The sequence below is a fragment of the Chelonia mydas genome, chromosome 10 (assembly GCF_015237465.2).
Source record: "Chelonia mydas isolate rCheMyd1 chromosome 10, rCheMyd1.pri.v2, whole genome shotgun sequence".
In the NCBI taxonomy this organism is placed as follows: Eukaryota; Metazoa; Chordata; order Testudines; family Cheloniidae; genus Chelonia; species Chelonia mydas.
This window is the reverse complement of record NC_051250.2, coordinates 65,790,637-65,815,891: the sequence shown is the minus strand read 5'-3', so window position 1 is coordinate 65,815,891 and position 25,255 is coordinate 65,790,637. Positions and strand designations below refer to the sequence as shown.

Genomic DNA, 25,255 nt, shown 5'->3' with positions numbered 1-25,255 from the left:
AAATAAATTAGTCCCGATTGACTTGTTTAACTTGACCCTTTTAATAACTGACCTTCTTGTAACATAGTGGTTTACAGGTATCACATAATGTTGAAACTGATGTTTTAACTTGACAGGTTTACGATCAGATTTTTAAACCAAAAATCTGATGCTCACATTGATTAGAATTAGTTAGAACTTTATTAAAAGTACAAGGATTTTACCTCAATACCATTTTAAAAGACAAAGCAAACATTTTTATATACTAGTCTACGTTGTCTAATTAGTGTAGGAATTTTAGTGATTCAGTATTATTTTGGCCACAGTAGTGCACTCATTTTTCTATCACTGCAGAAGAAACATTGACTAACATAAGTTTGAATACAAGAGCAAAATGCATAAAAAATAAGTTTTATCTTATTGTGAATGTTACTACTTTTGCATCTTCATGTATCTTTGAAGAATTTTTCTGAATTTTGACTATATATTTCTGTTACAATAATACTTTGTGTGTGATGTCTGATTAAATCTGTGGGAAAATACTAAAAAAGCTTGAGTGTCTGACTTGAAAACAGTCCAGATTTTTATCTGGTTTGGTCCTGTTTTAACTATATATGCCATATTTATAGTGCTGTCTCTAATTTTGCTTTAGGTTACTACTGCCTATCATTGGATTTACCAAAAAATTGCTGCCAATATGGTTTTCTAAATACCTTTGCTGCATGTTCAGTTTTAGTTGAAGCATTATGGTTAAATTACTCTTCTTCGAGTGTCCATTTGCCAATCCCGCTCAACTACTGGGCTGGTCCTGCCTACTTTCAGCTAGGAAAGCAGCATATGTATATTCTTCTTGACTAAACTTAGTACTGTAAATAGCCCAGACTGACATCAGCTTCCAGCCTATGAGTGGGCTTGAGCCTAGACTCCCAGGAGGGAACAGACTATTGGCAGGAGAAGCAGTACGTTACCTGACCCCATTGACTTCATCACAACCAACCTCAGCAAAGTGTTAAGAAGAGTGTCTGTGTAGAGGCAAGGGAGAGGAAATAACCATGGTGTATGAGGTACACAAGAAAAAGATGGGCCTAAAGCTTATTTTGCTTGAGGCCCGGGAAGGAAGAAACAAATGGGACTCTATACTAAGGTTAACTCATGTATTTTTCTTGGGGTGGGAGAATAGATGATGAGGAATTCAGAAAAGGATTAAACAGTGAGTAAATGAGGTTCAAGTTGATTCAGGTTACACTTGTTTATAATTTATCCCTTAGTTTTATATGCAAGAAAATAAGTGCTAAGAATATAACACTCTTGTTTGCATCTTTTTATCCTGCTGTCCGTAGTTTATATGTTGTCTGTTTAGTATGCAGACTCTCTGGGACAGGAATCTTTCCTCTTTTCTGTCTGTAAAGCACACAGCATGCCTTTGAGTGCTGTATAAATACAGTCCTGCCTTTGCAGCTAGTGCAGCTGCATGCTTTCTCAGACTCTGACTTACTACTGCTGAAAATTTGCTAACTTTCAACTACTGGGTTTCTTTTCTTTTTAGGCCTCTTTCTCTGCCCTACATTTTAAATACATCTAATTGCAATATAAGCTCATGGTTCGAACTCAGGCTGAAACATAACATCCATCCATCTACATGCAAATTGCCCTAATTGAGGGCTCTTACTGAGGGTCCTGGACCCCACGGGGTGGAGCGTTAGAGCCTAAATCAAGCTGGGACCCCGGGTTCAAGCCTTATTGCGTTGCAGTGTAGACGCAGCCCCTCTGGACTAGTGCTCTGGGAGTCTGCCAAAAGTATTCCACAGTCCCAAACATTGACTTTTTGTTCCCTGGACAGTCATGTTTGGTGGTGTAAGGTTCCTTGGATCTCTTCCAGGGCACCCCCTTTGGCAGTGGGGAATTGGTGTTCATACTTACGTGGGGCAACCAGTCATCCTGGTTTGCAGCTGAGCCCCTAGGCACGTGGTAGCTCCAGTCTCCGGGATGGGGGCTGGGCCAGTAAGAAGTCTGTGGCTTGGGGCTCCTACTTGAGGGCTAAACTATTAAATAAACAAGGACTCAGGCCTTCTGGGCATAGGCTAAGCAAACAAGCAGGCAATGGCTCGGGCCTCTCGAGGGAGGGCTGAGAAACAAACAGGCAGTGGCTCAGGCCCCTTGGCCTAGGGGTTAGTACTTGCCCAGCCCTGAGTGCGGGGCCAGGGGTAGGGAGATCTGGGCCCGCCCTGCTCCACCGGGTCCCAGCCCAGGACCCTTGGAGCAACTGGTGATCGCATCGTGAGGCCAGCAGGGAAACATGAGGTCACTGCCTCGTCTCCTGGCAACACAACAGACCCAAAGTCTCATTTTCCTTGGCTGCTTCCTTCTGGCATCTGGTTGAGTTGTTCTCTGCAGTGACTGGGGCCTGGTTCCCGGTTCCCCTTCTCTGTGCCAAGCGGCTCACTCTGTGCTTCCTCTCCTGGTTCCTCCATCTCCTGGGACCATGGCTTGCCTTTTTTCCAGGCTGGCTTAGAAGTGTCGTCATCATCTGCTGCAGCTAACGATGGGCTCCACGGGTAGTTCAGCTCCCTGGAAAGGACATCTGGCTCCTTTCCTGGTCTGAACCCAACTGAGCTGCAGAGCCTGGCCCTTATACTTCCTGCCCTGCTAGGAAGTCTGGGATATGGATGGCTGGACCCACATAATACAGCGTAGACGCTGGAGCCCCAGGTTGGACCCAGGGTTCAACAATTCTTAACCTGGGGTTACAAATGAGTGTGTAGATGCTCAAGCCCTAGGTTAACAAAGCCAGAGTCTACTGACTCGAGTTCTGCTAAGCCAGGGCATAGATTGTGGTTTAGACATACCCTTTGTGGCCTACGGTCTCCCATGTGCAGGCATGATCTGTCCAGAGATGAGTTATATTCACTCAGAATCCAGATGCTTTGTCAATCCAGTTTGAGATCCAGTCATGATGGAACTTATGTCCAAGACTTGTTTCAAAATCAGCTAGAATGCAAAGAAGAAAGTTCAGATTGAGGATGGATAGTCTGGCCTTATCTTAAAAAAAGAAAATTGCACGACCCTCTCCTTAAACTGCTTGTGTTTGGATTTGTGCAACTGCTTGCTTGTGCTCATTCCAACTTTTCACAAGTTTCTTTGATTCTACCCAATCCTTTCCATCTGGCACCTACAGTGTTTTCTCCGTACTCAGGGTATTGTAGTAACAGCCCTTAAGGAGGAAGGTAATCTGATTTTCCGCTATCTGAATACGTTTCTTTCAAGTCCAAACAATTAGAAACAGCTCCAATAAATCTTGTTCAAAACGTCAGTTCTACATACCTGATGTGTCTTTTTTGATAAACGGGGAGGAGAGCTGGGTACATTTTCAAACTGTTTATTAGAAAAAATTCACAGGTCCTATTCATAAAATGCAAAGCTGGGTAAACAAGAACATTTTTTTAACTTCTTTAAAAAAAATTGTAAAATTCATTGCCTAACTTACTTTAGGAAAAAAAACTCCCTTGTTTTACCGCAGGGCTTTCTCGCCCAGGAGTTGGTTTTCATATCATTATCTTTCTCATCCTCTTCTCTAGACAGAACTGTTTGAATCATTCTAGTTTGTTTGGGAACTCCTACATAGTATATACATAACTGTCAGGGCCTTCAACTATGCAGTCTTATGTTCTCAGGTGTAGACATTGTCGACTTATCTGTTCTGCACCCTCTTCAAGCCTTTGTGGGCTCAACTGTGAAAGCTAGGAGTCCCTCTCCAGGTAACCCTTCCTGATTGGATCGTGAAATCCTTACTTTGGGTGACTAGTAGACGAGACTAGAAGAATCTCAGTTGGGAACATCTCTAGTCATCTTTAGGTTCCGGAATCTCAACTACTGCTGCTATTCTTAGTGGAGCTAGGTTCATGTAAACCTTTAAATCATACCAAGACTACAGGAAAATGTTTCTTGAAATTCTCTACGGAACTGTTCTGTGTTTGTACAGCACCTAGCACAATGGAGGCCTGGCCCATTACAAGTTGCCACTGCAGTATAAATAACATGCCTTTCCACCTAAATCAGGACATCTTCCAGTCTAAGTAGATGCAACTACATTCTCTGGATGTCAAAAGTGACACAGGAACACTTTTCTGTTTTCCTTTTTCTTTTTCCTTTTCCACACGAACAGTTTTCTTTTGGAAATTGGATGTGGCCTCATTTACAGAGGTTACCAAAAAAAGGACAAGTTATCTATGTTCACATGTTAGATGGCAATCAGAGAAGCTTTTTCTAGTATTAGCAAGATTCCTGACATAGATTTCTGCCTATTTTAATAGGTCTTGTATGAAGAACAACAGACTTTCATGTGGAGAGGTCTGCAAAGCCATGAGTTAAATGTCCCACTGATCTTCACTAAAATCTGAGATGTGTATATAAAAAGAATTGGAACACTTAGTACTGCTTTTAATTTTTTGGATCCATATGTTTATCTGTTTAAAAGGTCACTTTTTTCTTTTTGTGCATTCTGCTGGTTGTTGCGTTTCAATAATTGATCCAGATTGGCAGATGGACACTCAAATGAGGACAACTTTATATTATGAGTAATTTGGCTTTCCCATAGTTGTACATTCACCAATCTGCTTGATCACTTCCTTTCTTGATCTTGCTCTAGCTTTGGAAATACTCTTTGGGACATGAGAGCAGCAGTTTGGCACTACATATCTATATCTATATATATAGTCCTAGTCTTAGGAATCAAGAAGAAAGTTCATATGCTGTTTTATAGAAGGAGGCGGGCAGGACAAAACCTGTTGGATTGGATGCTGTGCACTGTTCCAGAAGACTGATTTACACGTAAGACAGAACTGTCTTATCTGTGGTGGGTTTTTTTGCAATAGATTTATTTAGTCCTTAAACAGATCTCTTTCATGTATAGTCAATCATTTTTCTATTATATTAAAGTAGTTTGGGCTTTTAATCAAATACTTTATTCTTAACGGAAGTTGTATAATTTAAAAACTACTTTAAGATGACTTAACATATGTAAAGACATAAATTGCTATGAAAGGAGAAAACTGACCTAAATTTATTAGTAACTTTTTTTTTTTTTTAAAGACACACTGTGTGCAGTGTTAGAAAGAGACACACTTAGTATTCGAGAAAGTAGACTCTTTGGAGCTGTTGTTCGCTGGGCAGAAGCAGAGTGTCAAAGACAGCAACTGCCTGTGACATCAGGAAACAAACAGAAAGTGCTTGGAAAAGCTCTGTCTCTAATCCGTTTTCCACTAATGACTATTGAAGAGTTTGCAGCAGGTAATGTGGGTTACTTTCTTACTAATATGTTAATGTAAAGAGAAACACACTGTGCTAATAAGGGACTAACTTTACAAACCTTCACAACTACCCTGTTAGTAACAAATGCATTTCACTCCTTCCTATCAAAACAGTCCATCTTGCAAAAGTTGTTCTGGTCTGAGACAAATCATGGTGGACTTTGCACTGTTTATTTAAATACAACAATTCAGAATTAAAATTTTAAAGCATATCATATTCTCAGAAACATGCTTCTTCTATTCGTAGGTCCTGCTCAGTCTGGAATTTTGTCAGATCGGGAAGTGGTAAATCTCTTTTTGCATTTTACGGTCAATCCTAAACCTAGAGTTGATTATATTGACCGACCAAGATGCTGCCTCAGAGGAAAAGAATGCAGCATAAACAGGTTCCAGCAAGTGGAGAGCCGTTGGGGGTACAGCGGAACAAGTGACCGAATCAGGTATTGGTCATGAGTTGTCCAAGGAGAAGAAAACATGTGACTCAAATGCTGCTTTGTAGTATTAAAAGCAGTAACCTACTGCTTCAGCATGGATATAACATTTGCACTGTCTATTTTAAAAAGTAGACTGTGCGCACACGCATAGATAAAAGCATTTAAAATAAGAGAATAAAGGGAAATTCTTGAAAAATCGTTTAGGTGGATTCTAGAGTATTGCTTATTAATAACATGTATTGCTACATTTAAAATCGGAACCGCTAAAATGTTTCCTTTCAGAGCTGGTCAAAATAGAGGTATTTTTGTTATTTAGTATACTGAGTCCTTCAGAATGATCCTTGTGGAATATTGGGGCCTTTAGTTGTAAAATTGAGGTCTTAGGATGCCATCTCTTTAATAAAACTTCACTTTACAGTAAGCCTGGTTTGCTTTGCTAAATGTTTATAGTACTATATCCTGAGCTTGATCCAGCACCATTTAAATCAATGGGAGTCTTCCCACTGACTTGAGTGGGAGCAAGGTCAGGCCCCTGTGACTATTGTTGAAATGTGATATTTATAACTTGCCTTTCTCCTGTGTCAGGTTCACAGTTAATAGAAGAATTTCCATAGTGGGATTTGGATTGTATGGATCTATTCATGGACCCACAGATTATCAAGTCAATATACAGGTATAGTATATTTTTAACTAAACCGCTTAGTAGAAACTACATTTGTTACAAGAAACAATAAGGCTTACTATGAATTTGATTTAGGATGGAGCAATTACTCAGTCCAGATAGATCATGACAAATTTACATATAAAAATGTGAACTGACTTCAACAATATGATTCTATTGTTTGTCCCTTGGGTGTGACTGAGATAGAAAGTTAAACTTCTAAGTCCTGCTTTCCTATTCTTAGCAAGCTATTCCTATTCTCCCCTTAAAATTAACACAGGAACTGGGAGATTAATAGAATCTGTAGTCAGAGTATAATCTCTAAAATGAACATAAAACAAACAGAATTTTGTAGTCATAAAGTACTATAGGGGTGTTGCTACATTCTTGGAAGAAAGCAGTGTTTTGTAGATCTTTCTGTGAGCCCCTGTTTGTTTATGAAGTTATTTATTCTTTAAAGGTGTCTTGGACAGCAGTATAGGTTTACTTAAATCTTAGTATTTCTCCCGAAGGTATTTTTTTGTAATAGATCGACACTCCTGGTTCTTGCTCCCAGCGCATGACGGGGTGAATTCCCATTCACTAAAATTCCAGGTGTTAATTCTGTCACTAGTAGATGGTACACGCCTTCCCCTACTGAGGATGTACTACCCTTTGTTAAATTGGATGGAACAGGGAACTGTTATCCGTAATACTTATTCTAATGTAAGTAGTCCTATTGTAACTGAAAGCACCCTTTGTAATCACACCTGACACACCATTGTAATAATCTTTGTACAAAATGTGCTTTGTGTGAGGTACCATGGGAAAACGAATAACTTGCTGGTCAATAATATCATGGTGAAATGTATGTAGTTAACAGTGTATGTAAAGTTATGAATTCCCCCTGTATGATTATGTTAGCACATGTTCAAAACCAGACAGCCTTGCCTAGGCCAAAGTTGTTAAATAGGCCTATCGTAAATGAAGGAATGTGTGTTTACATACAAGTAGCAAACAGGGTCCTTGACAGCAGGGGGAAGAGGTGGCAGGAAACAGAAAAATTTGCATTTCAGCAAAAAAATAAAAATGGGGGAAGAAAACATGGAGCCTCCTTCACCATCGAACTCCATGTCGCCTTCCTTCCTGCTTGGATAAACTTTACTCTGAATGATAACCTTCAGAAGAATCTACTTCCAACGTTCACTGGACTATAAAAGAAAGGGGCAGAAAACCCGAAGTTCTCTTTCACCTAAGAAGACAAAGGCACCAGCACCTGTGGGCCACTAGGAGAGAACATGACCGAGGAAAGGGTCAGTTACCATCATGCTGCAAACTAGTGAGTGAGAAAGGCCATCTTGAACAAAAGCCTTGAACCAAACTTGCTAGATTAAGTTTTAGGCCTTTAGACACGTTTTCATTTTTATTTGCTTATAACCATTTCTAACTTTATCACTTACACTTGAATTCACTTAAAATCCTATCTTGTTTTTTGTTTTATTCCAAGGCTGTGTTTAAACTGAACTGTTTGATAACTCCAGTTAAAGTAACAAAACTGTTGAATGTTAACTCCTTACAGGAGCAACAAACCTTAATATCTGAATTGTCCAGGAAAGGGCTGGACATTACAGAACGCACATTTTGAGGAAAATCTGAGACTTGGGAGTTTGTTGGGGTCATCCTACTGGTAGTAACCCAGGCTGGTGGAAGCCAGTGTGTGACTGGCATTTTGCTGGCAAGCTGCTGGGGGTCAGAGCTGCTGGATCAGGGCTGCAGCTATACACAGACACTGAGGGTGTGACCTGCATGCTGGTAGGCTGATTGTGAGCAGCCCAGGTGGGGAACTACAGTAGCAAAGCATTTGTGAGGTACCCGGGTTACAGGCAGCGACAGAACTCTTCACTGGTCTGAATTGTACCCCGAATGTGACACTTACGTATGTTGATGCTTGGTTGGGTTTTTTGTGACTAGCATTTTCTTCAAAATTGTAAACTAATTAACGGGTAAAAAGACACTTCTATATATATACTTTTTTTTTATATGCAGATAATTGAATATGAGAAAAATCAGACGCTGGGACAAAATGATACTGGATTTAGTTGTGATGGAACTGCTAATACATTCAGAGTTATGTTCAAAGAGCCTATAGAAATTTTGCCAACGATCTCCTACACAGCTTGTGCAACACTCAAAGTAAGCGTGCTTAAGAGTAAGAGTGTAGAAATGAACATAGTGGAAAGTTGTTTGGAACCAGTATTTTACCCAACTTTTAAACTGTTACCTGGTAGGGAAACATCCTCTAAGTCTCTCACTCTCTCTCTTTTTTTCTTAAGCAGTTCAAAAGCAAAACTAGAATATGGTTTTTGTATTGGCTTTCAAGGGGGTGGTGGAGCTAATGTGGCTTTATGCCTTCCCAATGCTTAGCTGATCCAGGAACCAGAGCAGATCCCAATGTAACTATTACCTACTGCCTATGGGGAGCTGCACTACCTACATTCTCAGCATTGCAGCTCCTCTCCCTCTCCCTCTCTCCTGCTCCCAGCCCATCTGTGGCATGCCCCCTATATCATGGTTTGCGAGACAGCCTGTGTCTGTCTTCCTCAGTGCCTACATTGGGGAATTTCTCCCCTAAGCCAGACCTGGGATTTCTACACAACTCTGTACTTGGCGTACTGGGGCTGGAATAAAGGTGGGAATCTCCTACGGGGTGCTTTTTTTTTATCTTGGTTGGTTGGTTTGTGACTTACTGTGTAAAAATGTTACTTCCGGATGCAATTTTGAAGCTATTAGTTTACTTGCAGAGGTGAAAATGTGCATTTGTAATAGATATTAGTGGAAATTTGCATCAAAACTCGACTCTATCCTTTGTGTTAACTATATTCTTTCTTGCTAATCAATGATATACTTCAAAAAATGTTTTACATTTTCTTAAGCTTAGGTTTAACAGTTATGCATATTATCTCTTCTAACAGTCCTCCATTAAACATAATAGGCTGCTTTGTCCATTACTAAGAGTTCGTGTTTTGGGGGAGCTAATCTAATTCTCTATCCAAAAATCAAATATGAAATTTCGCAAATCTGTATACCAGAAGTTTCAAACACTTTAAAGATACTAGTACAGGCTTACACAGTAAATACATTCTGGCATATTAGTTGCCAGATGAAGAGCAGACAAGCTGGTGTCTGAATTCTCCTTTCAAAGGTTCTAACAAGCTCCAGCGTTCCTTTACTCTGTGATACTTCTGGAGAACCTTGAATTATATTAATCTAGCATGTAATTCTATCTATCTAGGTAATAGCTTTATATAAATTAAATCTCTAAATAACTGAATTGGAGAAAATGTAGCTAACTTCTTTTGTTGTTTATATTAGGGTCCCGATTCCCATTATGGTACGAAAGGATTGAAGAAAGTAATCCACGAATCTCCTACTGCTAGCAAAACCTGCTTTTCCTTCTCTAGTTCACCCGGTAACAACAATGGTACATCGATAGAAGATGGACAAATACCAGAAATAATATTTTATACATAATTTACATAGGATAGTTCATCTCAGATAATACAAGTAGCAATGTATAGACTGACAATGGCATAAAGTACTTGCTATTGGTGGCAATTTTTAAATTCTATGAAATTACATAAATATATAATCTCCATGTGTAATATGAAACTAGAACATTTCTTATAGGAGGTATCAGAAAAATCTATTTTTCTCTCCATGGTTATTGGCAGGACATCAGTAAGTTAACAGATGTAGTTCCTTTTTCCTTCACAAAACCTTGAAAGTAAGAAGTACTCTATATTTTAAACATTATCTTGTGTTTTGTTGGTTTATTTACTTCCTGACTCCTTACATTGTCTTCAAAGGTGAAATTCTCCTTTGATCTCCTTGTTTATTATGGAATTTTGGTATATTATTTTTCTTCTTTAAAAATGCAATAGCTATATTACTTTGTCCCAAACTTGCATTTCCCTCTAAAATACCCTTGCAATGACCATTATGGACTCAAATGACAACTTTTTTTTTTTAATTACAGCAACAAAACTGGATTTATATATTTTTTTTATTATTATTATTATTTTAAATGAGCCATGAAGAAATACCTGGGTTAACACTGTAAACAGTATCTGAAATTGTATTAAAGAAATATAGCACATACTTAGCTGAGATCTGCAATGTACAATACTTCAATGGTCTTGGTTTCATTCAGAAATGTGTATTTTATAGTAATGTACTGGAGCGTGTAAGTTGGTATGATGATGACTATTGTATATAAATATGCCTGCAAAAATGTATAATGTGAAGATATGAGAATACAAGACTTCTATTAATAGTATTCTAGGACCTGGATGCTCAAGCATTAACCAACACTAAAATCTTGATCTGATTTAACTTTATCTGTTTGTGCATTTAGTTCCAGAGAATATCTACAAGTAGTATGAGGCAGTGCAGCCAATTGAAAGGTGCAATGAATGTACATAGATGGTCAGTATACTCTGCAGCATTCTCTGCAGTTGTTTAAACAGCAAAAGTGTGAAAATTCCCATTCACGCCACAGGATCCTGTACACTCCTACAAACCATACCACAAGAAATTAGTGTGTAGTTGAAAGCAATGACTGTTTCCCTAATGTTCTAAATTACTAGCATAGGTATGGTACAGTGTGTACACTTACTTTTGACTTTATTTATAATGTCACTAATGTTATCTTAACAGATAAGGAGTAATTAGATCATATAGTATGTTTATTTTAAAGTAAGCTTAAAATGAGTGAAATCCCATACCATTTTTTGCTTGCACATAAGTCTTGTAATTTTTTTTAAAATACAGTAACCACTGAGGTAGAATTAGAGCAGCTTTAAAGTTGAAATGGCATTAATAGCAATGTAAGAGGACTTCAATTAAACTATGTAGTTAAAAAAAAAAAAAGTTCTTCAAAAAACATCTGCAATTCTTTAGTTTAAATAAGCTTTTTTGTGGTTAAGTGAAATGCATGTCAGTTGAACTTAAAAGAAAACTTCCTTTAGATTGCTGTTCCTAGTGCCATATGTCTAGATATAGATATTGGAAGTCACTGAAGTCCTGTGACATACAGTATAGTAATAAACAGTTGTTGCTGCCTTAGCCAATATATATTAGATGAAAAGAGAAATGCAACAGTAACTGTGTAAACCATGATGACTTCTGTTACCTTTTGTGCACTTGAATTCTCTTTTTTTGGTCTAACCTGTATTTACAGGCCTGACAGCTAGAGCTGGGGAGAGCATTCTACAGTTGCTTTCAAACTATACTGTCTTTTTAAAAAATAATTGGTGTACTGATATACACCTGAGCTGAGACTTACTATATTCAGTCGTTGATCATTACTACAAAGCTCTGCTGAGCCAAGGAGCTGGTATTGGCCTGGTAGTTCTTTAGTTTGGTGGTGAGTAATAAGAATGGATCACATCAATTTTCTTTCAGCCTTCCTATGTTGGGGTATGGAAAACTGTTTGTGTCCAGAAGATCTCCTTTTAATTGTCCCTTAAATCTTAATATTTTTAGCAGTGGTGAATATAATTAATGTGCAAGCAGCCACCCTGCTACGTAGAGGCACGGACATTTAACAAAAGTGGGGTTTCCTTCTCCAGCTGCTGAATGGAAAAATGTTAGGCTGGTATAGAAGAACTCACAGAAGCCTAATTATCAGGTTGGAAATTCCCCTTCCTCCTTAGTGTTACTCTTATCCACTCTTATTACTTACAAAGATAAGTCATTAATACGTACACTTCAGGACTGGAGAAAATGCATCTGGAGTAGAATCATAGGATAATGTTGAATATTCAGCATTAGCCTACCTTGAAATGTAATAAGCTACTGAAAGATGAATCACTGAGAAGTGCTAAGAAATCTCCTCTAGTTCTGTCATGCTGACAGTAACCACTTAAAAATGTATTTTCTTCAATACCTATTTCTCTGATAGAAATAGTTCAGGTAATTATTTTCCTGTCTGGTAATGATGAATTACTTAAGTACATTATTTGGCACTGAAATTTAAATATAAGAGCTAATGTGTCATTTCTCATATGAAAGTCACTAGTTAGCTTAAAAAACCTGACCAAAACATCTTGTAAAGCGGGTTACTAAAGTTTTCAGTATTCTTTGTTCTATTGCCCCAACTCTTAAGTGTATGTATCTTCTTGTGGTTCCTAACTGAAGATAGCAAAAACAAAGAAAATAAACCCTTTAAAGGTAATGCAAAATAGAGGGTTAACTATTGAATTAAAAATAAATCAATGTATGCCAGTCACAAGCACTGTTTCTCATACCTTTATTCTAATCCTTGTCATGGTCTGCTACTGCAGTAGTAAATACCTCTTAGTTATCCCACCTGAGTATCTTTGTGCCAACTTTTACAAATCCACTTGCATCTATTTTGTGAGTTAAATGACCATGCATGTGGAATGTAATAGCAAAGTTATGCTTATGTATTCTAGAGGAAGGCTTTGGTGTTGAGGGAGTCAGCTTTCCTTTTATTCTTTCCAAATCCTCAAGGCTTAGCTGGTGAGTAGGATAAAAACTGTTGCTAGTGATCTGCTGGATGATTTGTTGAGGGTTGTTAGTAAGTTTTTTGCAATGGTTCTTCTGTGACTAATATAACTTAATACCTGCATCATATAGGCATTACAGCAGAAAATTAAAACACATTTAAGCCTATGATTACTGCTACCTGGTAATTAAAATCTGTTTTCCACCTGTGCTCATTTGGTATGAGGTAGTTTTTGGGGTGGGCACCAGACTTTGGTGCACTTCCAAAGTGTCTTTCATCTGATAAAGTGCTTTAGAAATGTTAATTCAGCCTCATTCTGCCTTTGTGTCAGATGCTATATACCAGTTTTACAAATGGGTGAACTGGTGCACAGCCACTTCGGCAGTATTAAGTATAGCAAACTCCTGCCAGCCAAAGAACTTTGTATGTATTATGCTGCACACCCTGGCTTATCTCATGTCTTCACTTCTGTAGCCACCTCTTCCTTTCTATCCTTGTTACTGTAATCTTTCCCCCCCTCAGGTCTATTTAGAATGTTTCTGCTGCCTTTCTGGCTATTACTCTGTCACCTTCCTCCTATTCCACTGTCTTCTTTTGTCCAACTGCTTGTCTACATTTGAGTTCCTTCATGAGTTGGCTGTGCTCCACCTCCTTCCTCTGTTAACTTATTGTTACTACTACCTGTGCACAACTGTCATTCCCAATATCTTACCACCTAACAATCAGCTTCTCTGAAAAATGTTTACACTTTTTCCCTTGGCAGTCTCTTTCAATTGCACCCTTTAGTGATAAGTTTCGCTCCCTTCCCCTTGTCCCTGATTTAGTCACTCATAGTCTATAACTCAGGGAATCCAGTCTGTCTTCCAACAGTGATAATTTGACAGGCCTGACTGTATTTAGCACCTACAGGAAACTTTCCCTCTGTGACCCTGTGACCAGTGGCTGAGTAAAGTGACTCAAAACCAATTAGTTTCTTCAAATGCATTGTTTATTCAGCCAAAGGTACACAGCAAGCAGAAAAGGATTAAGTCTAAAATCCATCTGATTTTAAGTAAACATAATTTTTGTTCAAGTTTTAGTAAATTCTATTTAACCTGGTTCTTTATATGTCCTTTTAACTATATTAAGTCCTTTTCTTCTCTTGGCTCTGGAACCTGGCTGTTGTCTTTTCATAGCTGATAAAATAACTAAGATGAGTGTTTGTTTTGCTGTTCCTTTTTCTAGGTTATGGGTTTGCCTTCACATTAAACTGCACCAATACATTAACACAGTCCAATAGCTATATGAAGTTATGTATTAACTATCTTAAAAGCTTGGTCATATAGTCATGAACATTATCACAGACCTCCAGTGCATTCTGCACACCTTTTCCTACTACTTCATCCTTTTTCAGATTATTTAGGTTTCAAAGCGTGACTTTTGTTTTCTGTGCAAAATTTGAATGTGTTCTCTCTGCCCCATAGCAATTTATGAGGGAGAACTTTTTGCAATAGGGACTGTCTTTTTACTTCATGTCTTTATTGTCCGTTGCGGAATGGGGCCCTGATCCTTCAGTGGGGACTCTAGGTAAGACTGTAATAAGGAGCAGGCCACTCCACTAGCTACCAAGCTATGGCTTGCAAGGACATAACACTGGACTAGGGAATCTCAGGGCTTTAGTAAACATAATTTTTTAAAAGGACAAAGCATTGTTGCAGCAGCTGCTGCCCCATGATATTTTACTTAATGGTTTGCAAGTGCCCCTGGGTACTGGCTACTTCATGTAATTATTTCTAAATTATGCTGATACAGTAACATAGGGGCTACCCCTGTAATTATTTTTAACTTTCAGTAAGGGGGCTTAAGAGGGAAAATTCTGTGTAAAGAGTGGTTACAAGCAGGTAACCAGCGCTGGTTAAAGGGGTAGTATAAGGCTAATGGATTGGTTTTTCTAGCCAGGATCCACCAGAGCATGCAGGGGTAGAGCTACCCCATTTATAGGAGATTCTGAATGCAGGGGCCAGGCCTTGGCTCCAACCTACAGGTGTGCGCAGTCAGTTGTACTGTGATATTGAAAAGAAGCACAGACAGATCCCCAGGTTTGGGGCAGAAACCTAAGGATCTCCCGCCCGAGCTACCTGCTTGCTTGTTTGTTCTTATTGCTGTTCAGGGTAACAGGTCTCTGTGTACGTTTTTTAGAACAGTTCAAGAGCACAGATCAACGTTGACTCCCTCTCACCAATTTTGGGACAGGGCAGCGTATTTCCCCTTTCTATCCAGTCCAAAAAAAGGCCACACATTTTATTCCTACTTCAAAGTGCATAAACCCCGCACGAGGCAGGTGCATCGGCCCTTCAGACGCGGCGTGTTGTGCAGGGGGGTGAGACGGTGGGAGCCGGGCCCTGCACGGGACAGCACAGGCTGGGCTGTATAGCTGATCCTGGCCCTGGCACCCCGCCGTGCGCGGAGCTGGCCCCCTCGCTGCAGGACAGGAGCGCGCCCCAAGCCAGTGGCTGGCGGGTGCCGGACCCGGGATGGGGCTGAGCGCACACGTGACTGCGGGGAGCGGGGTTTGCAGCGTACGGCTGAGGTCCAGGCCAGACCAAGCACCAGGACGCCTGGCTGGCGGCTCTGCCCCGCGCGCGTCGGACCAGCCACGCAGCTTCCCTGCTCGCCGCCTGGATTCGGACGGAATCCTAGCGCCTGTTCAATCTGCGCGTGCGCAGCACTCTGCCGGCCCCGGAACTGGGAAGCCGAACGGGGTTTCCCTGCAGGCCCCGCGGGGAGGGGTGTACCGGTGTTGCCGGAAGTGCGGGTCGGAGCCGTCGACGGGTCGGTCTGTGTGATGCTGGTGGCCCTGGCCGGCTTCCGTCGGCGCGGCGGCTGGGGGCAGGGTCCTGTCAGTGCCAGCGTGCGGAGCTGGAGCGGGGCCATGCCACGCAGGGTCAGTCACTTGGGCCAGGGCCGCTCGCTCTGGGGGGCTCGTGGGGGGAGGGGAGAGAGCTCCTTGCCTGAGCCGGGCTGCTCTGCAGGGTCTGGGTGTGGGGCGCTGGGGTGAAGCCCATGTAAGCCGGGCGGTAGCTCTGGGTCCCTCCAGGCTCGTACCGGCCATTGCTGGGTCAGCAGGCCCTGGCCTGGCGCCCCTAAGCTACCGCAGCGCTCTGGGTTCCTGCGCCGCCGAGGGGCGCGAGCGAAACGGCCTTTCCTGTCCGCGCCGTCTGCTACTCCGGGCCTTTGCCGGGCGGCTTCGTGTGTCTGGGCCGCCGCCGTGCGGAGCTGGGGCCCCCGACCCCCGGCGGTTGGGTCAGTCACACAGCATCCGGAGGGGAAAACCACTGTCATCGCTGGGGAGCGGAGGGGAGACTCGGAAGCAGGAGGAGTGGCTGAGACTAGTTATAATCTCTGCCTTGGTTGGCTAGATTTCAAGTTTGCAGTGTCACTTTAACAGCTGCTGGGTTTTTGTTTTTGTTTTTTGTTCAGGGAAAAGAAAAGTGTAAAGACTCAGTAAAACCTCCTGTTCCTTCAGGTCCAGTTGTAACTGACAAAAATGGTTCTGTCACTATTGCTATTCATGCCAAACCTGGATCCAAACAAAATGCTATAACAGGTATATCCTAATGAAAAGTGTAATTATGAGGGAAATAGCTTTGTTTAATTAAATGAACTATTTGGGAAGGCAATTTTTTCCGTTTTCTCCCTGCACCCATTTCTTTGCACAAGTTTATGGTCCTGCAGAGATCCAGGTGATAGTGTAATGTGGGTTCACAACCTTCATTATATCAAAATGACCCGATATTCCTTGTGCTCTGTTTGACTAGGTGTAGTTGATTGTACTGGCAAAACTAGAAAGATGTGTTAGAGTAAATCCATCGTTTTACAAGCACAGGGAGTAATTCCTGGTAATCACTTGATTTTAGTTATATTCCAATATAACTGCTTACGTAAAAGACTGCAGCCTGGGAGTATATCTTCAGATGAGTGCAAAGCAAAAGACTTGTTATCGTGGACAGGATCCAGTGTTGTTGTTGTTTTAAAGCTGATCTATGTAGCAAGTATGTTGATAGATTATTTCTCACAATTCAGTTTTACAATCTATATATATAATTTGTTCCATCCTCTTATGAACACTACGGGCATATACATAAACACAAAGGAAAATTTCTCTTGTTCTTTTTCTCTTCTGTTCAGCAGGGGGAGCCTAGTTACCATTTATGATGAAAAGGCTCAGTCAAATCTGATCTCTTTTTATAGCACGGGTTTCAAACTCAGTTTACCTTAGGGCCAGTGCCAGTCCTCAAATCCTCTTAGTGGGCCAATAATGTCACTGAAGATGATGGTCGGTCAGAAAAGAAAATGTTTATATTGTATTTTTTTATTTCGAATTTCTTAGATATAATAAAACTGTCGTACAACTTTATTCAGTTCTTCGCCTGCCAGAGAGTTTTTAGTGTTTGCCAGACACCTGGCATTCAGTTCTGCTAGTTTGTTGATGTTTGGCCTCAGTGACTAAGCAGTTGAAACCTTCAGGATTGCAGGAAGGTGTGCATCAGATAGTTGAGTTCAATATTTTGACATGTTTATATTCATTGTGGAAGAAAGTGATGCTGCCTCGATGGCTGAATTTGCCCAGCAACTAATGATGCTGCCTCCATGGCTGCCTCTGCCTGGTGACTAGAGATGGTATCTCTGTCCCTCTCCCCCAGCCAGTGGGAGCTGTGGGGTGTGGTGCCTGCAGCAGACATTGCTGGCAGCGTGTCTGCATGCGTCTCTCCTCCACAGGCCGCAGTGGAGAGGTTCTCAGGCCGCAGATGGTCCGCGGGCTGGGGCTTTGAGACCCCTGCTTTATAGTGACCCATCCTTTGTTACAAAACTACAAGCTTTGTGATCCTTGTTATGATTGGTATACACACCCATTCTCTTTCCCTCCTTCTTTCCATTGTAGATACGGGAAGAATCAAATATAAATAAAGTACTAAAACTCAGCCTGACAGACTTGTGATAATCTGAATTCAAAGGTCCCCCGAGGTAGTCAAAACTTGAACTTCTGTAGTGAAACAAGCAGGGAATTAAAAAATAAAAAAAATCCTTCAAGCTTTCTTTAAACAAAACAAGACAAACTCTTTTCCTTTGCAGATCACCTTTGATGCCTTGTTTGTGCTTAATTGTTATGGTGATAAACACAATTTAAATGCTCATTGACAGTATGTTTTTAAAATCTTCTTCAAATGCTTTAAACCAAGGAGCAACTAATACAAGTCTGGATAGTGCCATCATCTTTATGCTTACATGCAAACAAGAAGTATTCATTATGTAGGTATGCACACTACACTAATAGATGGGTCTGTTACCTGTAGGATAATTCAGCAGATATTTCATCTTAGAGGGACATTAGTAGGTATTGTGACAAAAGAGATGATAATCAAAACTGCAATCATAAAAACTACTGAGACATTAACAACCATTCCAAAATCAAATTGTAGATTGACCTCCTGTCTGGAAGCAGGGACGGTAGTAAAGTAGATGTGAAGGGCTCAGTATCTGACCTTCACGCTTGAGGAAAAAATTATGCAGAGTCTGCAGCCTGGCAAAGCGTCACTGTATCCAGCAAAATCATGGAACAGGATCTAGATAACTACAGAATGAAACTTATTAATTCTTGAAAGTATCACATCCTAGAATCTCAGGCCCACTCTTCCCTATTTATAAGGACTGTCTATTAATACATGCATCTGAGGAATTGACTAGCCTTGCTGGTACAGGGGAAAAAATAAATAGTAGAATTAAGTGCATGTTCTTAATACAGTAAAAGTCATAAGATCTATCATCAGGTGGACTGTTCCAGGAGTTGTCTACTTGGTTTCAAATATATGAAAGTATATTTTTAAATATATGAAAGTAAAAAACTAGGCACCATTAATGCTTTGAAAATAAAAATCCTAAAATATTTGTTATAGATGTGACAACTGAGGCAGTAGGTGTAGCTATTGCTGCACCTCCATCAGAAGGGGAGGCAAATGCAGAGCTGTGTCGTTACCTTTCTAAGGTTCTAGAAGTGAAGAAGAGCGAAGTTGTTTTAGATAAGGTACAATACTTTTTTTCTTTTCTGCTCTGCTACAGTTAGATTTCTGAAACTTGTAATAGAGACAATTTTCCACATACAGCAGACCAAGTTTCTAGCTTTCAAAATACTAGTATGGAGATATATTAAGGTGTGTAACTCAATTATGGAAAAAGAACCTATTTTAGTCTTTGAATTACTAACTCAAAATAATCTGTTTCTCAGTGGCCTAAATCAAGCATGCTGCTACTTTTTCTTGGTATTTTCTAAGTCAGTGTGTGGTTCATGTACTCTGTGACCTTTAAAGTATTCTTCATACTGAGTCTAACTTCTTAGAAAATGAGACTATCTTGCACAAAACACCTTTGCAAGTTACTTTGTTCTCCTTATTTTAGAAATGTTTACATTTGAGTAAAGGATCTCTGCTGGGTCATTCGATTTCACAGTGATGAGCATATCAATTCCTAGAGAGCTTTGCTTCTGTTGTGAAAACAGTAGTAACATCAGAACTCTTACACTGACTACTCTGCATGATTAAACAGGTGGAAAATGCATTAATTTCTTCTGCTGTAGCTTTTGTTTAAAGTCAGTTTTCTCCAATATCTCTCTTTTACAATTAAGATCAGATTTGGACAATGACAACTTCTGTGAATTACATGTTTATGTAGGTTTCAGAGTAGCAGCCGTGTTAGTCTGTATCCGCAAAAAGAAAAGGAGTACTTGTGGCACCTTAGAGACTAACATTTATTTGAGCATAAGCTTTTGTGAGCTACAGCTCACTTCATCGGATGCATGCAGTGGAAAATACAGTAGGGGGATTTTATATACACAGAGAACATGAAATTAAATTAGGCTTGAAAAAAGACGGAGTGGATGTGTCATTACACAAAGTAAAACTATTTCCCCATGTTTATTTCCCCCCCCCCCCCCCCGCCCCTTTCCCCATCCCACTGTTCCTGTCGAAACACGTTCTTGTCAACTGCTGGAAATGGCCCACCTTGATTATCACTACAAACGGTTTTTTTCCCCTCTTCTGCTCATAATAGCTCACCTTACCTGATCACTTTTGTTACAGTGTGTATGGTAACACCCATTTTTTCATGTTCTCTGTGTATATAAAATCCCCCTACTGTATTTTCCACTGCATGCATCCATAGGGGGATTTTATATACACAGAGAACATGAAAAAATGGGTGTTACCATACACACTGTAACAAAAGTGATCAGGTAAGGTGAGCTATTATGAGCAGAAGAGGGGAAAAAAACCTTTTGTAGTGATAATCAAGGTGGGCCATTTCCAGCAGTTGACAAGAACGTGTTTCGACAGGAACAGTGGGATGGGGAAAGGGGCGGGGGCGGGGGGGAATAAACATGGGCAAATAGTTTTACTTTGTGTAATGACACATCCACTCCGTCTTTTTTCAAGCCTAATTTAATTTCATGTTCTCTGTGTATATAAAATCCCCCTACTGTATTTTCCACTGCATGCATCCGATGAAGTGAGCTGTAGCTCACAAAAGCTTATGCTCAAATAAATGTTAGTCTCTAAGGTGCCACAAGTACTCCCTTTTTTTAATGTTTATGTAGATGTTTGTGATTGAAAAGATTAAATTCATTATCCTTTTAAAAAAACAAGTATTAAATCTTAACTCATTGTAGCCAATAGAACTTCAGTATACAAACAAATTAAGAAAATAGCAAATAACCCCACTTCTACTAACTTCTGTCATAGTCACACTGAGAAGTCAGAGTTCTACTACCCAACAGTGAATTGTTCATTTAGGGGGGCAGCAACAGCAGAAGGGACATTGAGAGGAAATAGAACACTCTGTGTCCTGTTTTGGGAAGACTACCAGTTAGTCTTTGGCTTATGTTACTCTCATGTTTGTATGACATATATGAAAAGTGGATGAAGTCTGAGCCATCTACTAAATGTATTCGTTTATAGGGCCAGGAAGATAAGAAGAGTGTGTGGATGGATGCTTTTTTATGTTGTACATAAATCTAAATGCATACATTTTTAAAAATAGCTGTTAGAGCCTACATTGTCCAATAGACTGAGCACTACTTGGCTGGTAGACAGGAACTCAAAGATTTTATATCTTGGCTTTGCTGCAGACTGGACAAGGTACTTAACCTTTATTTCGGTTTATCCCACCTATAAAACGAGGGTAACACTTGTTTACCTACCTCACAGCCATGTTGAGGATTAATTAGATTGCACTTGAAAAGCACTATATAATTGCTAAGCAGCATCAGGCATAATGAGGAGCAGCACTGTTCAACCTTTTCTAGTCAGCTCTGGTAATTCTAGTCTGACCTACAGCACCCAGACTATTTTATATTAGGACTTGTCAACCATAGGCCTTCAGTCATTCTGAACTGTGCCTAAATTGTGAAGTGGGTCTGTCTTGTGACTCCAGCCAGATTTTCAGCCTAGGCTAATACCATATGGTAACTGTTACCTAGCATCATTCTCCCTTGCCTCCCAGCTGCTATATAATCAATTCTCAGCTGGAAAAGGAGATCCAAGCTAAAATTGAAAATGCAGAACTATATTTGTTGGTCTTATTTATCTTGCCTTACAGAATTTTAATCCTGTAATACAGTGCAACGTGACTAAGCCACAACTTGAGAAACTGAAAGCAGTTTCTTAACAGTGATTATCTTCAAATAAAGGTGGAGAAATTGTACTCAATAGATTTTGGGATACTGTGGGGCAGTCTCTTAAGATGGAAAGCTGCTAATTTGTGCTTTCAGTGGAACTTTTATGTATGTACTGTAAATGTAATTCTAGATTTGGGATCTTAATTCAATCTAGAAATGTGGCTACTGGATTCTTACATGAGAGAGGAAGCATTTTGTTAGCTCATCCTTATAAGAAGTAAACACCAGTTGGCCAGACTGTTGTTTAAAGATTGCCTTGATTTTCCTTTTCTGAGTAAGTCAAACTCAAATGGACATGCACCTTAGAAATGTAAAATAAACTTTTATACTAAAGATGACATAGGAATGTTTTCTTTTTGCATGGTTGCTTTTTTTTAGTTGTATACAAGATAATGGAAAGAAATGGCTCAGTGTGTACACCTGCAATAGGTTTTCACTTGGCATGAGCTACTCAGTGCTTCTGTGTAGACAGGATGTGAATAATGCACACAATTTAACTGCTCTGACTTAAGACAGCAGTTACACGCAGACATCCCAGCTTGTTTCTGCATTTCATACAATGCAGTTCCATTTTCTTCTTTTTTGATAATGCTCAAAATGAGAATTTGGCTGAAAAGCAACAACTGGCATATTTGAAGTGCAGCCTCAAGGTGAAAATACACTGAAGTATGTCAATAAAGTATAAACATCTGTAGGTGGCATCTGCATGGTCCCACTTGCAGGATACATTGCTGAGCTTGGAGAGCATCCTGCTGTTCACTCCCCATCCCAGCTCATGGAAAGAGCAGCAGCTCAGGGCATGCTCTAAAACCTGCTTGCCTACTTTGAAATATGTAGCAGATCCAGTGACTCTGCTCCCTCCCACCCCAGGAATAACTAGTGATGATATTGGGTCCCTGGCCCTACGCAGCCCATTTATCCAGGGAGAGATTATTTTCTTCCTGGGTAAGCACATGAGTGGGTAGGTGGGTTTTTAAGGCCTGTCTTAAGGCTCACTCTGCTATGGCCAAGCTGGCATCCATGGCCTGCTTCTGGAACATTAGAGAAATCTTACACTTTGCAGGGCAGCTACCTGCACCTCATTCACACATTTACTCAGAGTCCTCTTCTCATCTAGATTCAATGTTTGTTTCAGAAGAGAAGAGTAGTTCTGCAATTCTTGCCTAATTGCACACCCCAGTCTGCCTTCTCAGGAGCTCTATCTCTTGTTAGACTTGCACAAGTCAGACAGCGGCATCCTGAAGAAGAAAAATGTTACTTAGCAGTAAATCTAGTACTTTGAGTGTGGTGTCTGTGTTTTTATACTAGCTGCCCATCATCCTCTGTGGTATGGTGGAAGGAATTGTGGCTGCTCCAGCTCCATGGCCCTCTTATAACCTCAACTTAGAATGTGTGATGCCACAAGAAGGTGCTCTCAGAATCCCTATGCACTCCATTTTCCATAAGGTCCCTGAAGCACCCTGGCACTAGAGGATGTGTCTCACAAATGTGACTAGGCAGAGGAAATAACTCTGATTAGAATTACTGGTGAATAACCTTTTTTCGCTACAGTTGGTTGTGTGTAATCTTAGTACTATATTGGCACTATGATTAGTTTTTAAAATGTGTACTTAGAAGTAAAGAAATAATTCTCTGAATTCATTTTTGTGTTGAAACAGGGTGGTAAATCTCGTGAAAAAGTGGTGAAGATTTTGGTGTCGATGACTCCGGATGAGGTTTTGGAGAAACTGAAAAAAGAAGCTACCAGTTGAGACAAAACAAAAGCAGGAAATGGAACAGTGTGTCTTGAAAATCTTTCATTGAATGTAAAGAGGAGGAGGGACATTCTTCAATGAGAGCACACAAATGCAGGCTGTGGGTCACTTACGAGATTCTTTTGTGTAAATATGTAGATAAATTTAAGTACACTGTAAATTACAAATCTCTTCCCTATTCTTCCATACTCTAAACTTTGGTTTAAATAATCCCACAAAACTAAGGCCCAAGCTAGAAGTGGAAACAGGATTTATCGTTAGGTAGGAAAGCCATCTTAACCCTGAAATTTAGCTGAATCTACATCACGAATTCAAAATAGCCTCCTAAGCGTAAACCCAGTCCTGATGAGTATTTGGGCAATGTTTTTGAATGCAGGCATAATTATTTTTGGTTCACAAAGTAAAAAGCTTGGAGTGACAGGCTTATGATAAAGCACTGGAACGATGTTGAGAAATATGGTGCAGAAGAAAAAATCAATTTAGAAGTGAGAGCCTAAAAGAGCAATCAGTGTAATATATAGTGGCATGCGTAGGGTCCAATTCTACTCTTGTCTACACCTCTGTAAATCCAGAGTAATGCCTTTGAAGCCAGAGGCATTGCCCTGGATTTACATAGGAGCAGAACTTTTCCCTTAAGCAGTCAGAAGAATTGAGTCTGCAATATGAGAAATTGATACAGTACTTAAGCAGCAAGTACACAGAAGCTTGCTTTGATTCAGTAGGAAGCCTATAATCAGAGTTGCCTAATAAAGATAGAGCTTCTAATAGAGTGGTCAGAAGTGGTATCTTCACCTTATGTGCCAAATGTAGCAATTTGTTTTGTTTAATAAAAACACAGCACTAAGTTTCATCAACAGTTCTTGTATTTTCAAGGAGAACGGATTTTTTCTAGCTGTGACTTGACTAGTAAAACAAAATTAGTTTGTTTTTAGACAGTCTTACCAAGAACAAACAAAATTGCTGCTGACCTTCTCTTGATCTAAATAAATGAGTTGTGTTCAAGAATCAGTTTCCAGCCCATAGAAAACTGAGCAAAGTGAAGTAATACATGGAGTGGTGTTAAAGAGTGCAAAGATTATACATGAGATGAAATGGGAGAAGTAGATGTAATTGTCTTAATCGCTCTTGACAAAGTACTGGAATGCAAGCTTGTGTTCCCCACTAATAAATGTGATGTCACTATATTCGGCTGCTTCAGCTATCCTCTTAGGTTGCAGCTGTTACGGGTTAGATTGTGTTACTTTCTACGTTGTTTCTATCCAACAGCTGTAATGTGTAAATGTGATTTTATAAGTTTAATGCCTAAAAGTCAATAAACCGGTCTAAAAGCCCACTAAGCTTCTGCATCTTCCACTGGGAAAAATCCATATATTAAAATAAGTAGTAGAACTGTATCAAAAAAGGCTTTCACCAGCTGTGCATAATGCAACAAGCTGCATATCTCAAGTTTCAGTTTTCCATGATCAAAAACTGCTTTTCACCTTAACAGTCTCTCCCATCCCTTCCATTTTCAGCAATGCAAAAATGTTGCTAATGGTTCTATCAGGATGTGTGTCTCTACTACCTATGTGCTGATAAGGTTAATTGCTAGAGGAATAAAGCAATAAATATGTGCAGCTTAGGTCATGTTTTGCTTCCTCAGGCTGATGGCCATACACTGCTTTACATGCATTCCTCATTTCCCACTTTACAGTCCTGACACACTGACATTTTGGCTATCAATTGCTTTTCTTCTAACCCAGTTGGCATTCTACTCCTTAGCTTTATGTTGATGCTTCTCACTGCTCTGCTCAGCAGAGGGCTTCACTCTCTTGATCAAGGGGAAACTAAAAACAGATGCATGTTTGCTTTCATTTGTAGTCCTCAGTGCTACATACTCGTGTTCTGGGTGGAGTGTTCAGTCAGCTGC

At 40.1% G+C, this 25,255-nt stretch overlaps 1 protein-coding gene and 1 long non-coding RNA gene across 2 annotated transcripts in view; one reads left to right on the top strand and one right to left on the bottom strand.

Annotated features, from left to right (window-relative positions):
• The window catches only part of BTBD1 (BTB domain containing 1), a 37,170-nt gene extending 12,491 nt beyond the window's left edge, over nt 1-24,679 (top strand). Inside the window, exons 4-10 of the mRNA XM_037911441.2 lie at nt 5,068-5,265; nt 5,533-5,725; nt 6,305-6,392; nt 8,406-8,552; nt 9,732-9,840; nt 18,822-18,949; nt 23,251-24,679. Of these exons, the coding sequence (XP_037767369.2) occupies nt 5,068-5,265; nt 5,533-5,725; nt 6,305-6,392; nt 8,406-8,552; nt 9,732-9,840; nt 18,822-18,949; nt 23,251-23,343 (956 nt within the window). The 3' untranslated portion in view covers nt 23,344-24,679. The remainder of the gene's footprint in view (nt 1-5,067; nt 5,266-5,532; nt 5,726-6,304; nt 6,393-8,405; nt 8,553-9,731; nt 9,841-18,821; nt 18,950-23,250) is intronic.
• LOC122462158 lies at nt 140-16,210 on the bottom strand. Its single transcript, XR_006284543.1, has 3 exons — nt 15,195-16,210; nt 13,094-13,098; nt 140-2,967 (listed from the first exon to the last, which is right to left on the bottom strand). It is a non-coding gene; the product is annotated as an uncharacterized LOC122462158 (long non-coding RNA).
• Nucleotides 24,680-25,255: the final 576 nt, after the last annotated feature.